Source organism: Lucilia cuprina, chromosome 3, assembly GCF_022045245.1.
Source record: "Lucilia cuprina isolate Lc7/37 chromosome 3, ASM2204524v1, whole genome shotgun sequence".
NCBI classification, from domain to species: domain Eukaryota; kingdom Metazoa; phylum Arthropoda; class Insecta; order Diptera; family Calliphoridae; genus Lucilia; species Lucilia cuprina.
Window position 1 is genome coordinate 49,780,974 of NC_060951.1, and position 22,210 is coordinate 49,803,183.

General features: G+C 28.5%; 1 protein-coding gene across 8 annotated transcripts in view; it reads right to left on the bottom strand.

Annotated features, from left to right (window-relative positions):
- Positions 1–22,210, bottom strand: part of LOC111674888 (carbonic anhydrase-related protein 10) — a 176,154-nt gene that overhangs the window by 12,077 nt on the left and 141,867 nt on the right. The window contains exons 1-2 of one of the 8 annotated variants that reach the window (XM_046945763.1): positions 20,765–20,940; positions 17,350–18,207 (exon numbers count right to left, since the gene is read on the bottom strand). The exons of 2 other annotated variants lie outside the window; for them this stretch is intronic. In XM_046945763.1, coding sequence (XP_046801719.1) covers positions 17,350–17,410 — 61 coding nt within the window. In that variant the 5' untranslated portion in view covers positions 17,411–18,207; positions 20,765–20,940. Of the gene's footprint in view, positions 1–17,349; positions 18,208–20,193; positions 20,439–20,600; positions 20,941–22,210 lie in introns of those variants that run through there. 5 more of the 8 variants (XM_046945766.1, XM_046945762.1, XM_046945761.1 and 2 more) reach the window with 5 other exon arrangements.

Sequence of the window (22,210 nt, forward strand, 5' to 3'; positions counted from 1 at the left end):
GATAATGCAACAAAGTTAGATAACTCACTTATAAACGCTAGTATTATGAATATCAATCCAACCTAAATTTTATATAATACTTTTTTGTATTTTTATCTATAAACAATACACACAAATCAGAAAATTTTTTAAAATATATTATTATTCTCTGAATTATATTTCCAGTACTTCTATTTTAACATCATCTACACCACTCTGTAGGCTTGCAAATATATCTAATGGTGGTATGGAAATTCTCATATCTAACTTAGTTTAAAGTTCTTAAGACCAAGTTATCAAAAATCGTTTAAAAGATTATGTTAACTTTAATTTTTCATTCTTGCAATGAAATGGACAAGGTCAGCCTTTCCGGGCAAATATTTATAGTATTATTCATAACAATTGATCAGTGGCTTAAAAGACACATTTTCATTCAAATTTTGTACAATAAGCCTTTAAACAAATAAAAGTGTAGGTTTAAATGAATATTAATTATTTTTATAGATAGATATTTGAAATTTCTCAATACGAATTTTTTTTGTATGAACATTTTGTTTTACAAACCTTTTACAACGTAAAATATTGTTTATGAATAAGGGGATTAAAAAACATTTTAAGAATAAAACAAAAACTTTAAATTATCTTCATAGGTATTGATATTTTATTTAAGGAATAAGAGGATAAATTTACATACAAAAATAAACAACAACTAAATTCACACCTTTATTGAACACATTATAAAAAATACACATACATATGTGTATATATTAGAGATAAGTATGTATGTATATAAATATTATACATTTAAATACGTGAAAACTAATAACACACCTTATATCAACTAATCATCATATCCGAAGACAAGTCACTATAAAACTAATAAATACCGTGTATATTTATTTAAAAAGGTAAATTTTGATATCTGTGTGTTTGTTTAGGAATTTATATGTATTTCTATTGTTTATATAAATGTAAAGAAACTATTGACTTTATTTGTCTGTCTGATTGTCTGTCTGTTAATAGATAACTATAATCATTCCATCAAAAATAAGACCACACATACATATGCATATATACACATCTAAACTTTCTTCAAGTATTTAGTATATAAAGTGCTATATACTATTCACTTATACATCCTAATACATACCAACAAAATATATATGTATTTACATCCATCTATCATTATTTGATTTGTATTATTGCCATTTCACATTCAATCTTTTAGACACATAACACCCAATAAACAAAAACATAAAAATAACGTACGAAAATTATATTTATTTTTATAAAACCAAAATAAAAAACCAAATGAAAACTTGTCTGAAATTCTTATGAATATATGTAAAAAAAAAAAATAAAATAAAATAAAATAAAATAAAAAAAGAAGTATGGAAAACTATATACGACAAATATTATAAAACAATAAATATGTTTTCATTTAAAATCACTTGACTGTTTTAATTTACACTACAAAATTTTTATCTCGAAACTATTTCAATCTCCAAATGTTTACTGGGTTAAAAGAAACACACTTACATATGTATGTATGTACATTTCTATACGTTTGAGAAATTAATAGGCTTCTCATTTCAGCGCCTAAAACAAATTTATTGTCATCATTAATATTATGTCATCGATTTTAATTAAAAATCTATACTCAATTTGATATATTTATAACCACTAAAACAAACAATCACACAAATACATAAATGCCTTTATTTGTATGAATGTCGTTTTACTATCATATCTGTCTGTCTCTTGATTTCTATGTGTATGCTTTCAAATGTGTGTAAAGGAAACTCCTTGCCTTTCATGTGTATGTATGTGTGTGAGTGTATGTTATACTTGATCTATATCTAAAAATACCAAAACTAAAAATGTCTTTGGTGATTTTTCCCTTTTAATCGCTGATAAACATCTGTCAGGCTAAGATTGAGATTATGAATGGAATGAATGTTTGATTTTGATTTTCTTAACGCTTTAATGGCAAATCTTATTTTGGATTTTTGCACCAACCCTTAAGGAATTAAAGAAAATTACGTCATTTTTGAAAACACAGAAAGAGGAGCAATTATGGGGTTGTTTTATCCGTAAGTTTTGTAGAATTTTTTAAGTTAGAAATTAAGAAATAAAAAATTAAAATTATAATGGAAAAATAGTCGTAAGGCGGATTTTGCAAAATTCTCAAACCACTTTAAATGTAACCTTAAAATTGTAAAATAGTAACTAATTAACTAACTAACTAACTAACTAACTAAGTAACTTACTAACTAACCAACTAACTAACTAACCAACAAACTAACTACTAATTATTCTTTACCATTTTTCATATTTTTATAATTTTAAATGATCTTTGGAAATGTAAAAATTGCCAAAATGCATTAAATTCCTTTCAGCAACTCCTGCACAAGCGTTTACGTTTACCACAAAACCGCATTTCTTAAGAAGTTAAATACTCATGCAAACATTAATTATGTGGTAAATGTACAAAAACACAACCTTGTGTTAAATTATTTTAAGCCAAAAATATAAAAATATATCAATTGCAAGCTAAAGGAAATTTTAACAACAACTGTCTAGAGGATGTTGGTGCCAGTTTGTCTGGCGCCATTTAACAAAAAAAAAAAAACTTTACAGACTTTCAAAATAAACTGAGACGACATTTCTACAAAAAGGAAAACAGAACAAGCAAAGAAAAAAGCAAATTCCGCTAGTAAAAAAATAACAAGTTTAAAGGAAACCCGAAAATTTATGCGTTATAAGAGCTACAACAAATAAAAGAGAAGAAAATTATTTTAAAATGAAACGGAAGTAGAAAAACTAACAAAAGTGATACAGTAAAACAGTGCTGATGCCAGCCAGCATTTCAAAACAAAATGAATTCAATTCATATAAATATAAGTAGTAACCAAAGGAGTTTGTGTATAAAGAAGCTATTTTCTTGAATATTATTTTATGTATTATTATACAAGTAAATATTTCTTATTGTCTACTTAAAGTCATCACAATAACTATTCCAGATACAGAAGTTGTGTACGAGAGTATTAACTTGGCGACTAACTGACTGCAAAATACAGACAGGGAAATAAACAAACGGAAACAAATAGTATGAATATCTATCAGTATACTACAGATAACTATCAAGTAGGGTGGAAAAGGGAGTGGAATTTGTGTATAAAAATAAAAACCCAAAAATTTTTGGTGCGTACAAACTGCAATCAAAATATCAACAAAATAAAGTTGAAGAACAGAAAAAGAAAGAAAATTGATTGTCGAAATAAAACATTATCTTAAAAGCTGATATACTCTTTAGTGCATTCATAATGGCAAGTATATGGAAAATTATATTGTTGGTTGCTACAATAGTTGTTTGTTTTTGCCAAGCAAGGGTAAATTGAAAGGGTTTTGTCATCTGTTTATTCTCTCATGCTGCGAAAGTCAACAAAATAAAAATTACAAAGAAAATGTCATTTCTTTTTTTTCGGAAAAGATTATGATTTTAAATTCTTTAATAGTTAGCTGACGTAAGATAAAAATGCAAAAAAATATATTATAATAATGATCAAGTATTTAAGAAATTTCTTGAATGTGTCCTTATATATAAAATTAAATCAGTCATATTAAAGTGATTTTAGTGATAAGACTTTAATGATTTATTTATAGATGATTCTTTCTTCATTCTTATTTGGGAAACCTCAAAAATTTTATAATTAAAAATCATTAGTAATTCCACATATATCCATGTATGGCATGTATAAACTACACAATTTAAAAACAAGTATGAATGTACAGCCGGGCATGGCCGACCTATCCTTATAAATTGTGAGAGAGGAATTTACGTCTACATCGAAGTTATTTATGTAGAATTTCATCGTATTTTTAATGTTCTTAAGTAAATTTTGTCCATGGAATCATTTTCTGAAGGGAAGTTTGTATGAAGGCTAGGGTCAAATAATTTCCGATCATTACAAAAATCGGTAATGTTATTTAGACTTCTATAAAACTAAATTTTGCAGATTTTCTATAATTTTCAATAGCTTTCGTGTTTGAGTCGAAAAGAAAATATGTGACAAATTTCACCAAATTATCTTTAAACCGCTAACTATGGCTTGAGCACAAGCTTCTCGTGGAGACGGACGGATGGATGGATGGACATACGGACAAAGCTAAATCGAATTAGATATTGACTCTGAGCTGATTGAATTACTTTTAGTTTGCTTTTAGCACCAATATTTTTGAGTGTTACAAATATAAATATAAACGCATAATACTCTCCTCATTATAATGGTGTAGGGTATAACAACTCACCACTCCAGAAACTATTCTAACATCAATTGCCATATTTACTTTAAAAATTATTTATAAAACTATGAAAACTACAAAACTTGCACAAAATAACATTTAAAATAAATATTTGATTTTCATTAAAACTTATGGCGGGAAAAAACTCTATAAATTGAATATATATAAAAACGAGTTAATCTCAATCATAATATATACAAATAGTCCAAATGAACAAGCAAATAAAAAAAACAACTAAAAATGCAAGAGTGGCTAAATTTTGTGTACAAATATTTGAAAAAATTTAGAAGAGAAAAAAACAACACATTGATTTTATTTTCCACATTCAATTAAACTATTTGTTAAACATTTAAAATGAAAAGAACAACTTTTTAATTGATTTTTTTGTAGGAAAATTATTCCAATTGATTTTGATTATAAATTAATATAAAACTGAGATATAAAGTTGGTAAAATATTGATGCCACTTAACTTACAAATTTATTCTACTGAAAGCAGTTATAATTATAATAACACATTTTGCTACATGGTACGCCATGGCTTTATATAGAGTGGGTCCTTATTACATTCTAAGACGATCTAGCCATGTCCCGTCTGTATGTCTGTTGAATGCACGATAGAGTCCGAAAGCAAAAAACTACAGGCTAGAAATTTAGGTTTATTTGGTATTGAAAATGGGCAATGTCGGTCCATGTTTTTGAATAGCTGCCATACATGCATTTAAAGGTATAGTGAAAAATAGCTTTTAAATTTATAGTACTGAACTTCGACACAATTATAATTATATATGTAAGCCAAAATCTCTCTTTCATTTTTTTTTTTTTTGAGGATCAGACCATTAAGTATCCTTGACAATACCCCTTATATGAATATAGTTCTCTTAAGCAAATGTAATGAGGATGATTTAGAAAATAATGATACAGCGATGAAAATCGACATAAAAATTTTGTACTTCGGAACTACGTTCCGAGTTTAATGAGAATTGATCTATAAATGCCCTAGACCCTACAGACGGTTTCCTACAAAAAAGGTTGTTCTTTATTAAAATTAGAGATTTTGTTATTTAAAAATGCAAGTATTGCGATGAAATTCGACGTAAACCAGTTCTATACAAAAATTATGATAAGGTTCCCTTCTAACTACGTAAGGAAACACGTAGGGCCTTTAACACATGCTACAACAATAAATCGTGGCAGCCATACCGCGACAAACTAAAAGTTTATAAGAAAGCTATAGCACTCGCAAAAAGAACCTCATGGAGAAGTTTCTGCGAATCTATAGATAACACAAAGGATTCTGCTAGACTTAGCAAAATTCTTGCTAAAGGCCAATCTAATCCAACCTATATTAAGAGGAAGGACGACACTTGGTCAGAATCCTCGGCAGAATCTCTTGACATCCTACTGAATACTCACTTCCCTGGCTGCAAAGATGCTGTCAAGGAAATCTTCACTGACAGTAGGACTCTAACGGGAATCAATGAAAATATCATCTCTTATGATAGAATCTCATGGGCGATTGATAGTTTTTCCCCTTTCAAATCACCAGGGCCTGATGGCATTTTGCCAAAGATGTTACAAAGTGCAAAAGAATATATCATCCCCTGGCTTCATAGAATATACACGCTCAGCCTCTCTCTCAACCATGTTCCGGTAAACTGGAGAAAGGTTAAGGTCGTTTTTATTCCCAAAGCTGGCAAAAGGAGTCATGAAAATGCGAAGGACTTTCGTCCAATTAGTCTTTCATCTTTTCAACTCAAAACGCTGGAAAGACTCATCGACTCACATATTAGGCAACGGCTAGAGAGCTCATCACGGCTTTCAACCAGTCAACATGCCTACCTTAAAGGACGATCTACTGAGACAGCTCTACATGAGGTTGTAAGAGTTATAGAAAGATCCCTCGAATTCAAACAATACACTATGGGAGCCTTCTTAGACATAGAAGGTGCCTTCAATAACGTAAATACTTCTGCAATTCAACAAGCTCTCGCTAATCTGGATGTTGAAGAATATATCAGCAACTGGTTGGTAACTATGTTGAAATCTAGAATTATTACTGCAAGTCTTGGTAACAGCGTTAAGTCCAAACGAGTTGAACGAGGCACACCTCAGGGCGGTGTAATCTCTCCACTACTTTGGCTTATCGTTGTTAATACGATTCTTAAGGAACTGGACAACAGAGGGATAAAGGTCGTTGCCTATGCGGACGACGTTGTGATACTGGTATCAGGAATGTTCCCAGACGTGATTAGCGATATTATGTCTGGTGCTCTGGTGCTACTCAGTAATTGGGCCACAGACAGTGGTCTAGGAGTAAATCCAAGTAAGACAGAACTGGTACTATTCACAACAAAGACCAAGATTCCAAGCTTCAACCTGCCACGGTTAAAAAACCGCGAAATCCCCTTATCAAACAATGCCAAATATCTAGGAACTATTCTAGACTCCAAATTATCATGGAAACTCAACATCCAGCACAGAGTCAAGAAGGCAACGGTCGCCTACTATACCTGTCGTAAGATGTTTGGAATGAAATGGGGACTTAGTCCCAACATAGTTAAATGGATGTACACAGCCATAGTACGTCCTATTCTTACATACGGATCTCTTGTATGGTGGACTTCAACTAAGAAGAAGTTTGTTGTGGATCAACTATACAAAGTTCAGAGATCAGCATGCATTGGGATAACAGGTGCCATAAGAACTAGTCCTTCAGAAGCTCTGAACACTATATTGCATATCCTACCCATAGATCTGCACATAATGACCATATCTGCTTGTAGCGCAGTAAGACTTAACTCATCCGGAAGTTGGATATCAAGAACATATGGACACGCTAAGATTTTAAGCTTGCTACCTCCAATCTTGAACCAACCATCCGACTATATTACCCCACACACGGACTTTGATAGAGTCTTCAAAGTCAGAGTTCCTTCCAGGAGCGAGTGGTGTAGAGGTAATCTACCGAGCGAATATACCACCAGAATCTTTACAGATGGTTCTAAAATGAACTGCGGCGTTGGTTCTGGTGTCTTTTGTGAAGAAGCTGGGGTAAGTATATCCCATCGTCTTCCCAACAACTGTAGTGTCTTTCAGGCTGAAATTTTTGCGATAATGTCAGCCTGTAGGGTGTTACATGACCTCAATATTCGCGGCAACATAGGAATCTTTGTCGATAGTCAAGCGGCACTTCTCTCACTAAACTCTTATACTACTACTTCCTTATTAGTCAGACAATGCAAGAAGGATCTGTCAATGCTGGGTCGGCTGTCTGACATTACCCTTGTTTGGGTCCCTGCGCATAGGGACTACTACGGTAATGAACAGGCAGATGAGCTTGCAAGAACGGGATCTGCTCTTGATATCTCCGACGCCGTTCCAGTAGCAACTCCGTTAAGTTATATCAAGAGCAATATCCTCAGATTCTTTCTTCAAAAAGCTGAAAACAGATGGAATAACCTAGACACATGTAAAGGGGCCAAGTTATTGTGGCCCTCCTTCAATGAGAAACGCACAAGACACCTTATAAATCGAAGTAGGCGGGACATATCGAGGCTGATAGCAGTAATAACAGGACACTGGGTAATAGGCAGACACGCAAGTCGGCTTGGGCTCCCTTTCAATGATCACTGTCGCAGTTGCAAAGACAGGGAAAAGGAAGAAACGGTCTTCCATCTCCTCTGTGAATGCCCTGCTCTGGCCGTAAAGAGAAACCGCTTCCTTGGCAATTACTTCATATCTAACCTTGGCGAGATATCTGTCTTTAGGCTTAATGATATCCTCAGATTTCTCACAGCTACGGGCTGGATCTAATACTACAAATTCAACATCTGACGAGTGGAGTGGTCCGGTCAAAACGGGGTCTCTTTGACTCTACTTGACAGTTCGCGTGTAGTGAACTACCACGTAAACCAACCAACCAATCCCTTCTAAAATTTACTTTTACGCTCATGACGATATTATACGAATCGAAATCCTTTTACAAAATTTTATGACAATCGGTCCATAATTATTATGTATGTAAAAATATTTTGATTTTAAAAATTAATAATTTGTTAGAGCTCGGTCCATAATTGACTTAAGTCCTATTCCAAATATTACCCTAGAGTTTAAAGTGGAGAGATTCTGCGCAGCCGAATTTATCGCTTTCACTTGTTGTTGCTGCATTTTTAAGATTTTTTTTATTTATTTGCAAATAATGTTGCCTTTAATTGTATTTTCAATAAATACAAAACAAATATTATTTAAAATTGTAAATTTTGTCCTTTAGTATATTTTTCATGTTAGCCTGTAATTTTTAATAAAAGTGGCTTTTATAAACTATTATAGACCATAGACATTGTACATAAGTGCAATTAAATTTAATGGTTAAAGGCTTTTTTCTAAACTTTTACATTTTGTTTGACTTTCAGTAATATTTAACCCTTTTTGAGATTTTATATTTCAAGTGCATTCCATAGACACTATCGAAATTTTTAAAATTGGATTACAATTGGATTAAAGAAAACTTTTTAAAGTAAAGCAAATTATTCTTATACAAATGTTATTAATTCCGAATTTTATTTCGATGTTAATTTTTATAATTGACTCATAAGAATAAAATCAAATGGAGAAGAGTCACTGTGAAAATCGAAGTATAATTAATGGTGTTTTCGTTTTTTATTCTGCCTTTCGCCCTTCTTTGTGTTCTTTTGTGAAAACATTACTTATTTTAATCAAATGATTAAAAGTGCTTCTTTTACAGCTGTTATTGCTTATGTCGTAGAATAATTAAACAATTTTTTGTTTTGAACTGCGTTTCTGTTAATGAAGTAGTTTTCGTATAGTCTTTATAAAAAATGTGTATAAATTGCAATGAATACTCTTCTTTTATGAGTTTTATAAAATGTAATGCATTATGAGTAACCTTTAATAAATAAATGTCAGAAAAGAAATCACAATAATGTTTTAGATAACATGTAATGTAATTACGAGGACCAAAACTTTATTCGGGTACAAATTAAAGAAAAACGCCTGTTTTTCAAAAAGTTTACTAAAAAATGTTTAACTACTTACTTATATAATTAGTGATTTGTAAGCAAGCTCTATAAGTATTATAATAATGAGTTAAAATGCATGAGGAAGTAGTGAAAAACGGCCTTTTTACTTTTTTAACTTATTACTTTTTCATTATAACTTTTTACTGGTTAATTAAAGATAAAAAATAGTTACAATTTTATTATATGAACTTAGCAGCAAAACAATTTAGGGTTAAATAAAACTTTAGCAAAAAAAAAAAAAAACGCTTAACTATAATTTAGCCATTAGCTGCAATAAAATATAAATATTATATAATTTTTTTACACAAATTTTTTTCTATACATTTGTGTTTATTTTTGCTGTTTGTTTTTAGTTAAACACAAATAAATGTGGGGGTTCCACAAAAAAATTAAATAAAAATACCCATACACAATTCTATAAGTGTGTAAAAAATAAAAATTTTAAATGTAATGTTTCTTTTTTTTGTGTAAATAAACTTTATCTTTTGCTCTATTCTAAAGTTTTTTTTAATTTTATTTGTTTTTGCAAGAATGTTTTTCAACACTACCAGTTGGAGTACAAATATGTGAATATGAATACTTGTTACTTTATTTTATTATAACTTTTGGTATGGCGTAGTAGTTGTGGGTTTTTGGAAGTCCATTTTTATATTTTTTGTTTTTGAATTAAATAGTTTTGCTGCTGGCTGGTATGCAAGTATTATACAAGTAAGCATTTATTACAAATGTACCCTGTAGTTTAAGATAACCAAACGAATTTTTCTCTACGTAAACTTGTCCAATAATCCGGCTTAAACAAGTACTGCCCAAATCGATATAGTATTCCAAAAACTTCTGGGTTTATTTATAGCAATGTGGGTCTGTTCATGTATTGTCTGCATTTAAGCAATGGTCACTTAGCGGTCATTGGTTTTTGCTGTCCATGTAACAATTTGATTCTCAAGTGTGTTGTAGCGTAAAGTAAATTCAGTTCAGTTTGTTCTTGATAAAATAAAAATATAGTTTTTTTCAGCGCTTTTGTTTTCTTTTATTTGTATAATTGCACTATAAATGAAATATATTTTTATAACTTAAATAAAGTGTTTTCTAAAGAGTTTTTTTTAATAATTATATGAAATTATGCAATTTTATTTTTATTGATTTAAAAATAACCCAGCAAAAAAAGAACTTCTGAAGATGCGAAAAGATGTAGTCATTGTATTTTAAATTCACTAATTTTTAATTTAAGAAGTATTTTTATGTTTTTTTTATTTTTGAAAAAAAAAATGTAGTGTTATAGTATTATTTCATTATCATCAGATCGTCATAATTTTATTGAAATTATATGATTTTTAACTAAATTAATGAATTTTAATATTTATATTTCACTAAGTAGTTTAAAGATCGTATATAAAATGAAATGTTGTTATATGTTTTTTTTTACAAACTTCGATTTTCTTATGTATAACAAATCATCTTAGAACGTATATACGTATGAGTACCATTTAATATAATTAAATAATACTCATACGCAACATACATGCACCATGAAAAGTCTATTTCGATAGTGATTTTATAACAATATATACATATATGTATAAAAATTAAAGCTAATACAATAGCTTTATTTTTAATGGTACTTAAACCATGGAGGGATGGTAAAATCTTTTTTCGTTAAATTAAAATTAATAACCAAAAATATTGGCTACTTCAACACACACATTCGTCCTATATTTAACTCAAAAAAAAAAAAAAAAAAAAAAATTATTGTATATGCAACACAAAAAATATTTAATTCCAACACTTTTAGCTTTGCATGTTAAATATAAAATATATATGAAATTTTTATTATACACATCATAAATATTATTTATACAAAATATAAATGTTAGTAAGTCTAGACATGATTACCATAATTTCTATACTATTTATGCAGGAAATAATAATAGTGTAATTTAACATCATTTAAATTATAAACAAAATGATATTGAAATTAACATACATATATGCAGCAATGTGAAACGTGATATATGTATACATACAATGTGTAATTTCATGAAATAGTAAACCATGACTTGGAAAAATTGTTGCATTCGATGAATCATATACGATATTCAAAAACATATATTCATAATAAAATTTTCTTTATTCAAAAAATAGAAACACCTACACAATTCACAGATTTTCTTATATTTCTACATGTACTATAAAAATATTTCCCTGTTTGTCACATCTGATATATTCTTATTTAACTCCATATTTTGGAAATAAAGGTTCAGAATTGCTTGATCATTGTTCAATTCTCAAACACTCTCATTTGCTTCTAATTCTTAATAAATATTCCACAAAGTTAAAAAAACAAATTTTTATTATTTGGTTACACTGGCAATTTCAATACTTTTACTTTTAAAAAAATTTAAAAATTTCAAGATGACGTAGATGTGTTCAATGTTGTGTTATCAATGGTCTGTATAAACCACCTAAAAAGGGCAGTATTGTGGCAGTAAAAAATTTAATGACTATAACAATATTATTCATACAAGTAAAATCAATGTTGTTCTCACCTTCGTGAGAAGGGTATATATTAGTTTGTCATTCCGTTTGTAATTTCTTTAATATAATTTTCCGACCCTATAAGTATAGCGGAGTTGATTAAGCCATGTACGTCTGTCCCTTTGTCTGTCTGCCTGTCTTTCTTTCTGTCTGTCTGTCTGTCTGTCTGTCTGTCTGTCTGTCTCTCTGTTGAAATCAGTTTTTAGACATGTTCTGTTCGACATGCTTTCGAGAAGATCGCTATTTAAAATCAGCAAAATCAGTCGGTAAATAACGGAGATATGAGCAAAAATCCGAGACAACCTCTGAAAATTTCATAAAAAATGTGATATTTTTTCCATTCTTTGTTAATAAGCAACAACAACACTGTATATTGGAAAAAGATGTACACGTGTTTGTAGATGAAAGGTCAAAATTCACTTATAAACACTAATAATATGATTAAATTGTACATAGGTAACCTTTACGTATACGTAAATTTACGTACCAAAATGTATAAGGAAAGGATCATATCTAGCCATATACATCCGTACGTTTGTCTGTTGAAAACACAACAGAGTCCACAGAGGACGAGCTAGAGAACTGAAATTTTGCATAAGTATTTTGTATCTAGTATCGGTCCAGGATTTCACCTAGTCCCCATAAAAGTCCCTTCAGAAAATTACTATGACACATGTAACTGCCTTAAAAAATACATACAGCAATGCGAATGCAACATAAGCAAGATCTATGTTTTTAACAATGTCTTAAACAGCATAGTTGACAACACTGATAGATACATTTAAACTAACAACTATAGTGTTAATATTTTTAACATTTTTTTTGGCAAAACATAATTTTACTTTTAAATTGAAATTAAATGAAAACTAAATTAAAACATTGTGAAAGTATAAACTGTTTTGTAAAACTACTTAATATACCACAAATGATTTTAATATAATAAAAACCCAGCAAAAAGAAAGAAAACTTTTCCAAAATCAAAAATTAAACGAAATTTACTATGTAGATATATGATATATAGAGCTTCCCTTCTACGAAAAGGCTGCGTTAAAATCATTACTTCTTTATGTCTTTTTCCATATTGCCATGTAGTAAATTCTACTTCTCTTTCGGTTTTTTGGAAGTTTTTTGGAAGATAAAATAAATTAAAAAAAATTTAAATTCCAGCTTCTTGAAAATAGCAATTTTTACTGAAGTGATCCTTTTAGAAATACTATGTTTATGTTTCGCTGGGATTATAAATATTTTGTTTAAAATTTAAGCAAATAAAATTTTTTAATAATATAAATTCTAGTTTTTTGCTAAAGAATTCACCAACAAAATGTTTTGGTTTTAAATATTAAATATTAAACATATTTATGCATTTCTTCTTGTATATTTTTCTTAAAGATACACATTTTATATTTTATAAAAATAAAATTATTTTTAAAACAAGAATTTCATTACTTCGATTTTTACGTAAATATTTATTCAGTTTCATTTCTTTGCTACTCTTGTACGAATGTAATGTTTATTAAAATAGAAATAGATGTAAATATAACAAAATGATTTTATAAAATACAATTTCGATTTCTATAAGTGGTTGCAACGAATTGTATATACCTTTCAGTAAAAACAAATCTACCGATAATACAAAGGCTGTACATTAGGGTTATTAACAAAATTAGGCCTTATACTACATGGTAGCCAGTAGTGTGCTGATAACGAAAAACTTGTTTCAGAAGTCATTTTGGTGCAAAAACCTTCCGCGACAAATCGATTTTCTAAAAACTTTTTTAACGCTCGAGATAAAGTAATATACTTTTTGGACATATATTTTTATGCTCTATGTGCAATGAGTACGACCGATTTCAAGTTTTCAAAAATTGTATAAGAGTTATAACTCTACTGTACATAGTACGGCTTAATGAAAATAATTCTTTAAACTATGAAAATAGTATTAATGTTTTATTAAAAAGTCTATTTGCGTATTAAAATTTTGGTTTAAGAGCAAAACATAACTGTTATTCTAATTTTAGAATTAATTTTTTAATAAGAGAAGGCTATGGCTATAAGGATTACAAATTTATATGAATTTCAAATAAATTGACAAACTTACTTTAGGGCAAAAAAATATGTGTACTGTATATATTGAAAATTTAAAAGATCTTAAATTTCATTTAGAATTGAATTGATGCTAAAAGTATTACACTTGATATAATCAAACGTACTACAAATTCATGAACAATACACAAAATTTTAGTTTTATTATATAGAATTGCATATGTATAAGTGAAATTTAATACAAACGTGTTTATAAGGATGTCCTTAAAAAAATCTCTAACCTGTATATTTTCAATACCTTACATTGAAAAGTAATGAGTTAAAATGCTAATAAAACCTCCTTTTATAACTTTTTTATTAGCATTTTAACTCATTATTTAACATGGTGATAACATTGGAGGCAAGTACTTTTACGCTCGCTTAAAAATAGGGAGTTAATTATGTACTTTCAATTTCGCTTACAAAGAAGTTGTTGAGTAAGTTGTTTTGTTTTTAATAACATAAAGAGCCAGAGGGAATTCGAACCATGGATTTCGGTTTGTAAGTAACAAATTACCGAGCTTTTGATGGGAAGTAATTAACAAAAAATTAATGTGTTGAGTATAGACTAAAGTATTATGTAACTTTGAGTATGAATAGTTTTGCCAGTTTTCTATTTTTTCCATACATCTAGGAGCAGGTCTAATGTTATAGATCTAAAGCGAAAGTAAAATAAATGTTTTTTTGGTAGATGAAAATGTTGTCGATTTCAATAAATTTCCAAGCATTTTTCTGTTAAAAATAAACATTTAAATACAAGTCCAATGAAAAACAGTTGCTTTCAACAAATCAGGTATGCAATAATATTCTACGTAGGTAGAAAATTTAATTTCTTAAAATTTTCTGAAATAACACGAATATATGTTACCCAGCAATATCCTGAACTAACAGATTACTTTGTAATGACAACTTATAAGGAGTTTAAAAATGACATCCTTTTATCATGATAAGTACTTATTTTTGGCTTTGCCATTTGAGGGGAAATATCTATGTAGTTGTTAAGTAAGTAAAACCATTTGTTCTTATTTTGTAAACTTTTATGTATCTTTTTACACAACCAACCACCTCTTTAAAAAACTTTAATTTTAATCTTGTGTTTGTGTTAAAAAATAGGCGATATTTATTTAAATGAAAATTGCAACATTCGTAAATGCTTTCCGAGTAAACGCATTTTCCTAAACTCATTTGGTTTTTCTTTAAAGTTCTATCTTTCACGACTTATTACTGTACACCGACAGTTTGTGATAGCTCGGGTAAAAAAATTAATACCGAAAATACCTGGACAAAAAACAGAAACAAGTGTATAAAACAGAGACCAAATATTGTTTTTTTTCAGTGATATCAGATTGACTACGAGTCAATTGTACTTAAAAAGGTATTAAATTTAACGTTTATCGTCCGTCTGTCTTGATGTTTGAACTGACGAAGGACTGCTGAGCAAATTTCACTCCATAAACTTCAGTGACATTAATGGTGATAAACTGCATATTTACCATTCCTAGTTGTGTCAAAAAATTTTCTTTTTATATCCAATAAAGTACATATATATTCTGGAATTTTATGCAATTATGAATCGAGTAAGCTGCATATGTTCGTATATCTGCCCTTCTGAAAATCCACAATATTTGTATTGAAATCAGTCATATCAGTATTAAAAAAAAACTAACTGCTTCAAAAAAATAAAATTTATCACTACTTCAAAAGTAGCACTAAGTAAATTTGTTTACCTTCTGAGGAAGTGATTTTATTGCCTTCAAAAAAAAAAAAAAAAATAACTTCAAAAACAAAACATAAAAAATTACTTTCTGAGAATCACTTCCCATGTAGTGAATTTGAAAAGACTGTGTTAAAATCATCACTTCTTCAGGTCTTTTTCAGTACTTCCATGGAGTAAATTCTTTTGGTTTATGCTATATATTTGCAATATGATAAATTTGAATAAAATAAAAATAATAAATAAAATTTAAGTAAAATATTAAGTTAATAAGATAGAAACAATAATATATCTTATCTAGAACACGATTGTCAGAAAAACTAACTCATTGCTCACTTTTTTTGTATTGAGTTCGAAAAGCTATGATTTCACACCACAAGCCCGTTTTTTGTCCAGACATATTCGTTTGCCATTATTCCAAAGACACAGTAAACCAGTATTACGATAAACAAATATTAGTCAATTATCAGAGGATTTTTAAAGAAATTTGCATTTTTAAGCGGAATTTGGCAGCCACAAAAGTCTGTGCAAAATCAACTTTTTTCGTTTAAGTTAAAATTAAAATTAGGAAACTTTAGACTATCAAAATGCAAAATTTTATTTTAATTGGTCAATTAGCTATGTATATATTAACGAATACAAATTTTTCGATTTTGGTAGATCCTACTTTATGTTATTTAAAAGTAAAATTTTCGAATGACAAATTTATGGGCAAATGTGAACCTAAAAGGTTCATTTCTTTTGTAAAGGCATTTATGTTAATATGAAAGTTATAAATGCCAAATTTTTCATATGAAACACAAAGACTTACGGTTGTCCCACTATAGTTGTCTAGGGTGAAATTATGCAATTCATAAAAATTTGCCTAAAAACGGTATATTGTAATAATAAAATAATTAATTATTTCCTTAATTAAGAGTTTTAATGCATTCATATTAATGTATCTTTTACTTTTTGCAAATAAATTTGTTTTTGTTTTTAATTAAATTAAATTCTCACTCGCCCCCATAAGGCAAAAAAACGTTTTTTAAAATTTAATTGGACTAAAATATTTTAAGTTAATAAATTTCACAAGAAAATTACTTTCAATGCAGATGATATTCATTAGTGTTAAAAAATATTGAGTATCGAATATTTGCATATTTATAGTAGTTTTGAGCACAGTTTCTAAAAACTTCTGGAATTTCTCTAAGAACGTAATGAATATTTTAAGCAATTTATTTCTCATTAGATAGCATGAAAGAAGAACAACAGTGATGAGATACAGCATGATTTTCTAATAGAAAATTTAATTGAAAATTCTTTAAGCGAATCGAATTGTATTGGGTAATCGAATTGAGAAATAACTATTTTTATTGAGTAACTAAAAGTAGCTGAATTTTTCCGCAGAAGTACCTATGTATATAGAGAAAGAAAATTTAATTAAATAAAATATATTTCTTTAATTTTTCTTTTATTGTTGTTTCCTGAATTTATTTTGTTTTGTTTTTCACCAGGAAACTGTGTTTGTGTGAGTGAATATAAATGTGACAGTATGTTGCATGTTGCATTAATACAGTATACATTTCAAGTTTATTGAATAACATTGAAATGCAATTCAGTTCAATGAAATGCAATCTTTAAAATTGTATATGTATAAGATAAATACAAATACATGTACAAAATACAAATATACAAAAAGAGACGTTTTCACTTACCGGAAGTACAAAGTAAAACGATTGCTGAATAAGCGATTAATCCTGAAGGGCACGAGGACATTATGCTGCTGCTGTTGTTTCTGTATTTTGTTGCTCTACTGTGAGTCAATGATGTTGACGATGATGATGTTGGTTAAAGTTATTTTTTTGTTTCTCTGTTGCACCAAACACATACAATTTTACTGCTGTTATAGTCGGTAGAAAGTAAAAATTATAGTACAAACTTTAGCAATACGCAGAAAAAATAGGAAGAGTAAATAAACTGGAATGGAATTGAAAGGATGCAACACAATTTATAAAAGACAGTTAGTTGTCGGTTGTGTGTGTGTGTTTGTTGGAGCAGCGTGGTTTGGTGTGAGTTGAATAAAAAATTCACGTTGAGCTCAAAAGGAAAATTTCACTATTGTTGCCGCTGTTATTTTAGTGCAGTTTTATAAAAATTTTCCGTGTTTTTCGTCGACTTTTTCCCTTTTTCTCAATTCTCTCTGTATGTCTATTATTTTAACTCCTTCCTTTGTTTCGATTCGGTTGTAGTCCTAATGATGTTGGGTGGGTTCAGTTGCGTTTTGTATAGTTGGTTTTGAATTTAAGGTTGACTTCATTTTTGCTGGTGTTTGTTTTTTACAATCTCTTGTTTTTTTTTTTTTTTGTTTGGTTTTTTATAAAAGCAGCCTTTAGGCTTTCTAAGGCAACAGGACTTGATTGTTTATACTGTACATACTACGCTTATTTTAACATTGTGACATTCATGTTCTGTGTGGAGTAACAAAAACGAAACGAACATCATCATCAGCACTATTAAGTATTGTTTTCATTCTCATATATGTGTATGTGCACAATCATACTACATTCAACCTGCTGTATACACAATATAGTTTAACCGAGTTGCAAATATTTTTTTGTTAAATTGTGCATATTTATTAGGTTGTCCCATGGAAGTGAATTTTAAAGTAATGATATAATCAGATGTATCTCTATTGTATCGATACTCATGACATACTTAATATATAAAAATCAGGGTTGTGAGAAAATTTTTAATGGCAAAATAGAAAAATATAATTGAAATCCTTATATTGACTTTAGATCCATCAAATTTTATCACCATACTGATGTTAAAACTCAATTTTTTTGTTTTATAATTAAACAGACAGCTTGTTAGAGTCTTCAATTTTTAGAATTTCCTATTTTAGTCGGTTTTTTTCTGAATAGTAATTAAAGTGATTGATCATTACCTTATTTTCTGTAGAATGAAATAGTTTCATTTTACCCTTCATTGCTATAATATGGAGGGTATTATGCGTGTAAGCTGATGTCTGTAATAGGCTCAGATTCACTTTCTGATTCGATTAAGTTATATTCGTCCTGTCTGTCTATACCTCAGTTTGTACATGTAAAAATTATGCGCAAGTCTAAGAATGAGCGAAAAGTGATTTAAATCTGTCCATTATTTCACCTAGCCCCCCAAACAACCGTACCATTGGAAAAAGCTCTTAAACTCATAATCATGTAAAATATTATAGTTTGTCTACAAAAATAGGCACGCCTTAGCTTTGTGTAAGTCTGATTGATACTGCCGAGTTCAGTAATGATCTGTTGACCCCATACAAAGTTCTTTTCAGATAATGACATAAATTCACTTAAGCATTGATATCACTATAAAATTCCGCATAAACATCTTATCGGCTTACTATTTCTCCATACAAGCTGATGTTTTGAATTCGAGAGCTAACGAGTTATAACATCAAAATCGAAATTTGCTAAACTAAGTGATTATCCTTCCATAATTCACTTTTATTTTCAAAGTTCTCTTTACACTAATTTCGGTGAATGAGATTTCTGGCAATACAGCTGATATGTGTGTTCGTTCTAATCTTTAAGTCCAGCATTTACAGCCATGTCAGCGTCATTTACCAAACTAGAATAATGAACTTAATATTTTTCAGAATATCTCCCTTATTAAACATTTTCCTATAGAGATAGAGATTATATCATTATTATATTTTTTTATTCAATCATAAGTTTTGAGTATATATAAAGCAATATTATGAACAAAATACAAATATTCCGATGAAATTTTAAATTTTCAAAATCAAATCTAGAATTTAAAAAAATATTGTTTTCAAGACAATAAAATCACTATCTAAACATGGGAAAAAATTGGAATGCATCTCAGTTGTCAAAATAATAGTATCAAAAAAGTTTTGCAACTATCAAACGATAAAATACGATTTCAATGATAAAGAGATAATCACAACAATAAAACAAAAAATTAAAAATTATAAATTCATTAATAGAACAAATTAAATATTTAGTAAAATAACAATTTCAAACTTATTAGTCATAAAAAATTTATCAAGTCACAGAATGATAAAAAAATGTCTTTCTTATAACAATACATTGAGCAAAAACATTACATTGATTTATAACTTTTGTATTTATAACCAAAACTAAATTTCAAAAACCAAAACATAGAAAAGAAGGCTAGAAAAATGCAAATTGTATTAAATTTTTAAACTCAATTATTTAAAAAAAAAAACGAAAAAATTAAGACAAAAGCATAACATTCAATGCCCGTTAAAATTAAAGTTAGTACTAGAAAAAAAATTAATGATTTTATTTGAGAAAACATGGCTATATTTTTTTCTATGCACTGGATTTGAAGTTTGAAAATAAAATCTCTTAAAAAGAAAAAATGTAATTGTTTAATTTCTCATATATGGAACAACCTAATAACCACAACATACAAAAATATCAAATGCAAAATTTTACGAACAAATTCTATCGACTTTGAAAATGTTGCAAGGAAAATAATACACTGCCAAATACCAACATACTTAAACTTACTGAATGCTATTTTAAGGATTTAATTTATATATGTATGAATACGTGTATGTGTGCCAGGAATCCATATACATCGAGCTGCATGTAAACACTAACACAAATTGACACAATGTGCATTAAAAGTGGTTTTGTTATATGCAACAGCAACAGAAGTAGTAGCAGCAGTAAGTATTAGCAATGGCTGATAAATATAAGAGTAGTACTAGTAGTAATCATAGTAGTAAAGTTAGCAGAAGTAGTAAAAGTATTTTTGCAACAATAAAAATCTCTTAGGATTTTAAAAGTTAAATAACTTTGAAATACCGCCATAGTTTATACAAGTTTTATCAAAACACTTTTTGTAGCGTTATATTTTTTATAAAATTATAAATTTTTTTCAACAATATTTTAACCAACAAAATAAAACATACTTATAGATGACATTAATTTCTGTTATTTTATTCTCTTCATTATATTTTTTCTGCAAATGCATTGGGAATACAATAAAGGTTGAAATTTGTTTGACAAAGAATTCCATTTAAATAACACATACTAAATTAATTTGATTTTTTCATTATTATTAAAATTTATTTACACTATGTGTGAAATTTTAATATTTTTTTCCATTATTTTTAATTAAATTAACAATTTTGTGTTATCTTCTTTAATATCATTATTTAATTTAATAGAATTTATTACTGTTTTCAACACTCGCGTTAAAGGAAGTTTTGGTTTTGTATACAATTTCCGTTTCGTCCGTTTATCTGTAAATCCAACATTTAACTGAATTGTCATTTTGCCTTTGTCGCTTAAGGATACGCTGCTTCGGTATATTTACTGACTTCAAACTGTTTTTGTTGTTCTATTTTCTATTTGTTTTCCTTTGTCAGAAGTTTTGTTCGTGTGCGGTTTCGTTTGTAACGTCGTTTTTTGTTAGTAGTACCATCACTTTATAAAAAGAGCATTTAGGAGTTAAAATGAAAAAAGAGAGACAGAGAGTAAAATGTCTATTTGATATATATTGTGTTCCATAACACATTCTCTTTGGAATTAAAAAGAAAATATATTAGGATATATTTTGATATTGATTGCAAAAGTGAAAAAACTACATGAAGTTTCATTAACAGATGCAAAAAGGTTCGGTTCAGTGTACAAAAATGTCGTATAGAGAAGTAACGGAACAAAGGTTTCAACTAAAAAAAGAGTGAAGTAACAAACAATTTAATTGACATAAAATTAAGTAATAGCTTAATAATAATAACTAACTAACTAACTAACTAACTAACTAACTAACTAACTAACTAACAAACTAACTTACTAACTAACTAACCAACCAACCAACCAACCAACTAACTAACTAACTAACTAACTAACTAACTAACTAACTAACTTACTAACTAACTAACTAACTAACTAACTAACTAACTAACTAACTAACTAACTAACTAACTAACTAACTAACTAAATAAATAACTGCATGTTGCTTTCTTTACATGATTACATTTGCAAACAGATCCCTCGAGCCATACCTAAAATTTCCCTTTATTTTTAGTCAACAACATCGACTCTTATACATCTAATAACAATAAATATCTACTCTTCGAAAAGTATGGATTCTGCGCATTATATTATTACATTATTAACGAATAATATTCCTTGATTTACACGTGCTTTTTGTGTTGAACATATGAGGGCTGTCCTGTCTGTTTCATTGTAAGTAATGTTGTTATTGTCATCAACATTATTATTATTGTAGTCGATGTTATTGCTGTTGTTGTTGGTGTTATTATTATCAATCAACTTACATTAAGATTTGATGGATTTGATTTTATTTAAACACCATGATTTTATTTTCCATTAGATAATAAGTAATTGATTACAATTTGATATAGAAAGCAAACCAAATCAATAATACATTTACTTTAACATTAGCACAAACTAATAGCTGTAAATGTAAATAAAAATGAATTGTTTTGTCTACAATTTATTTTAGCCAAAAAGCCAGTAAATTAAATTAAGCCATAACATAGTACTTCATTAA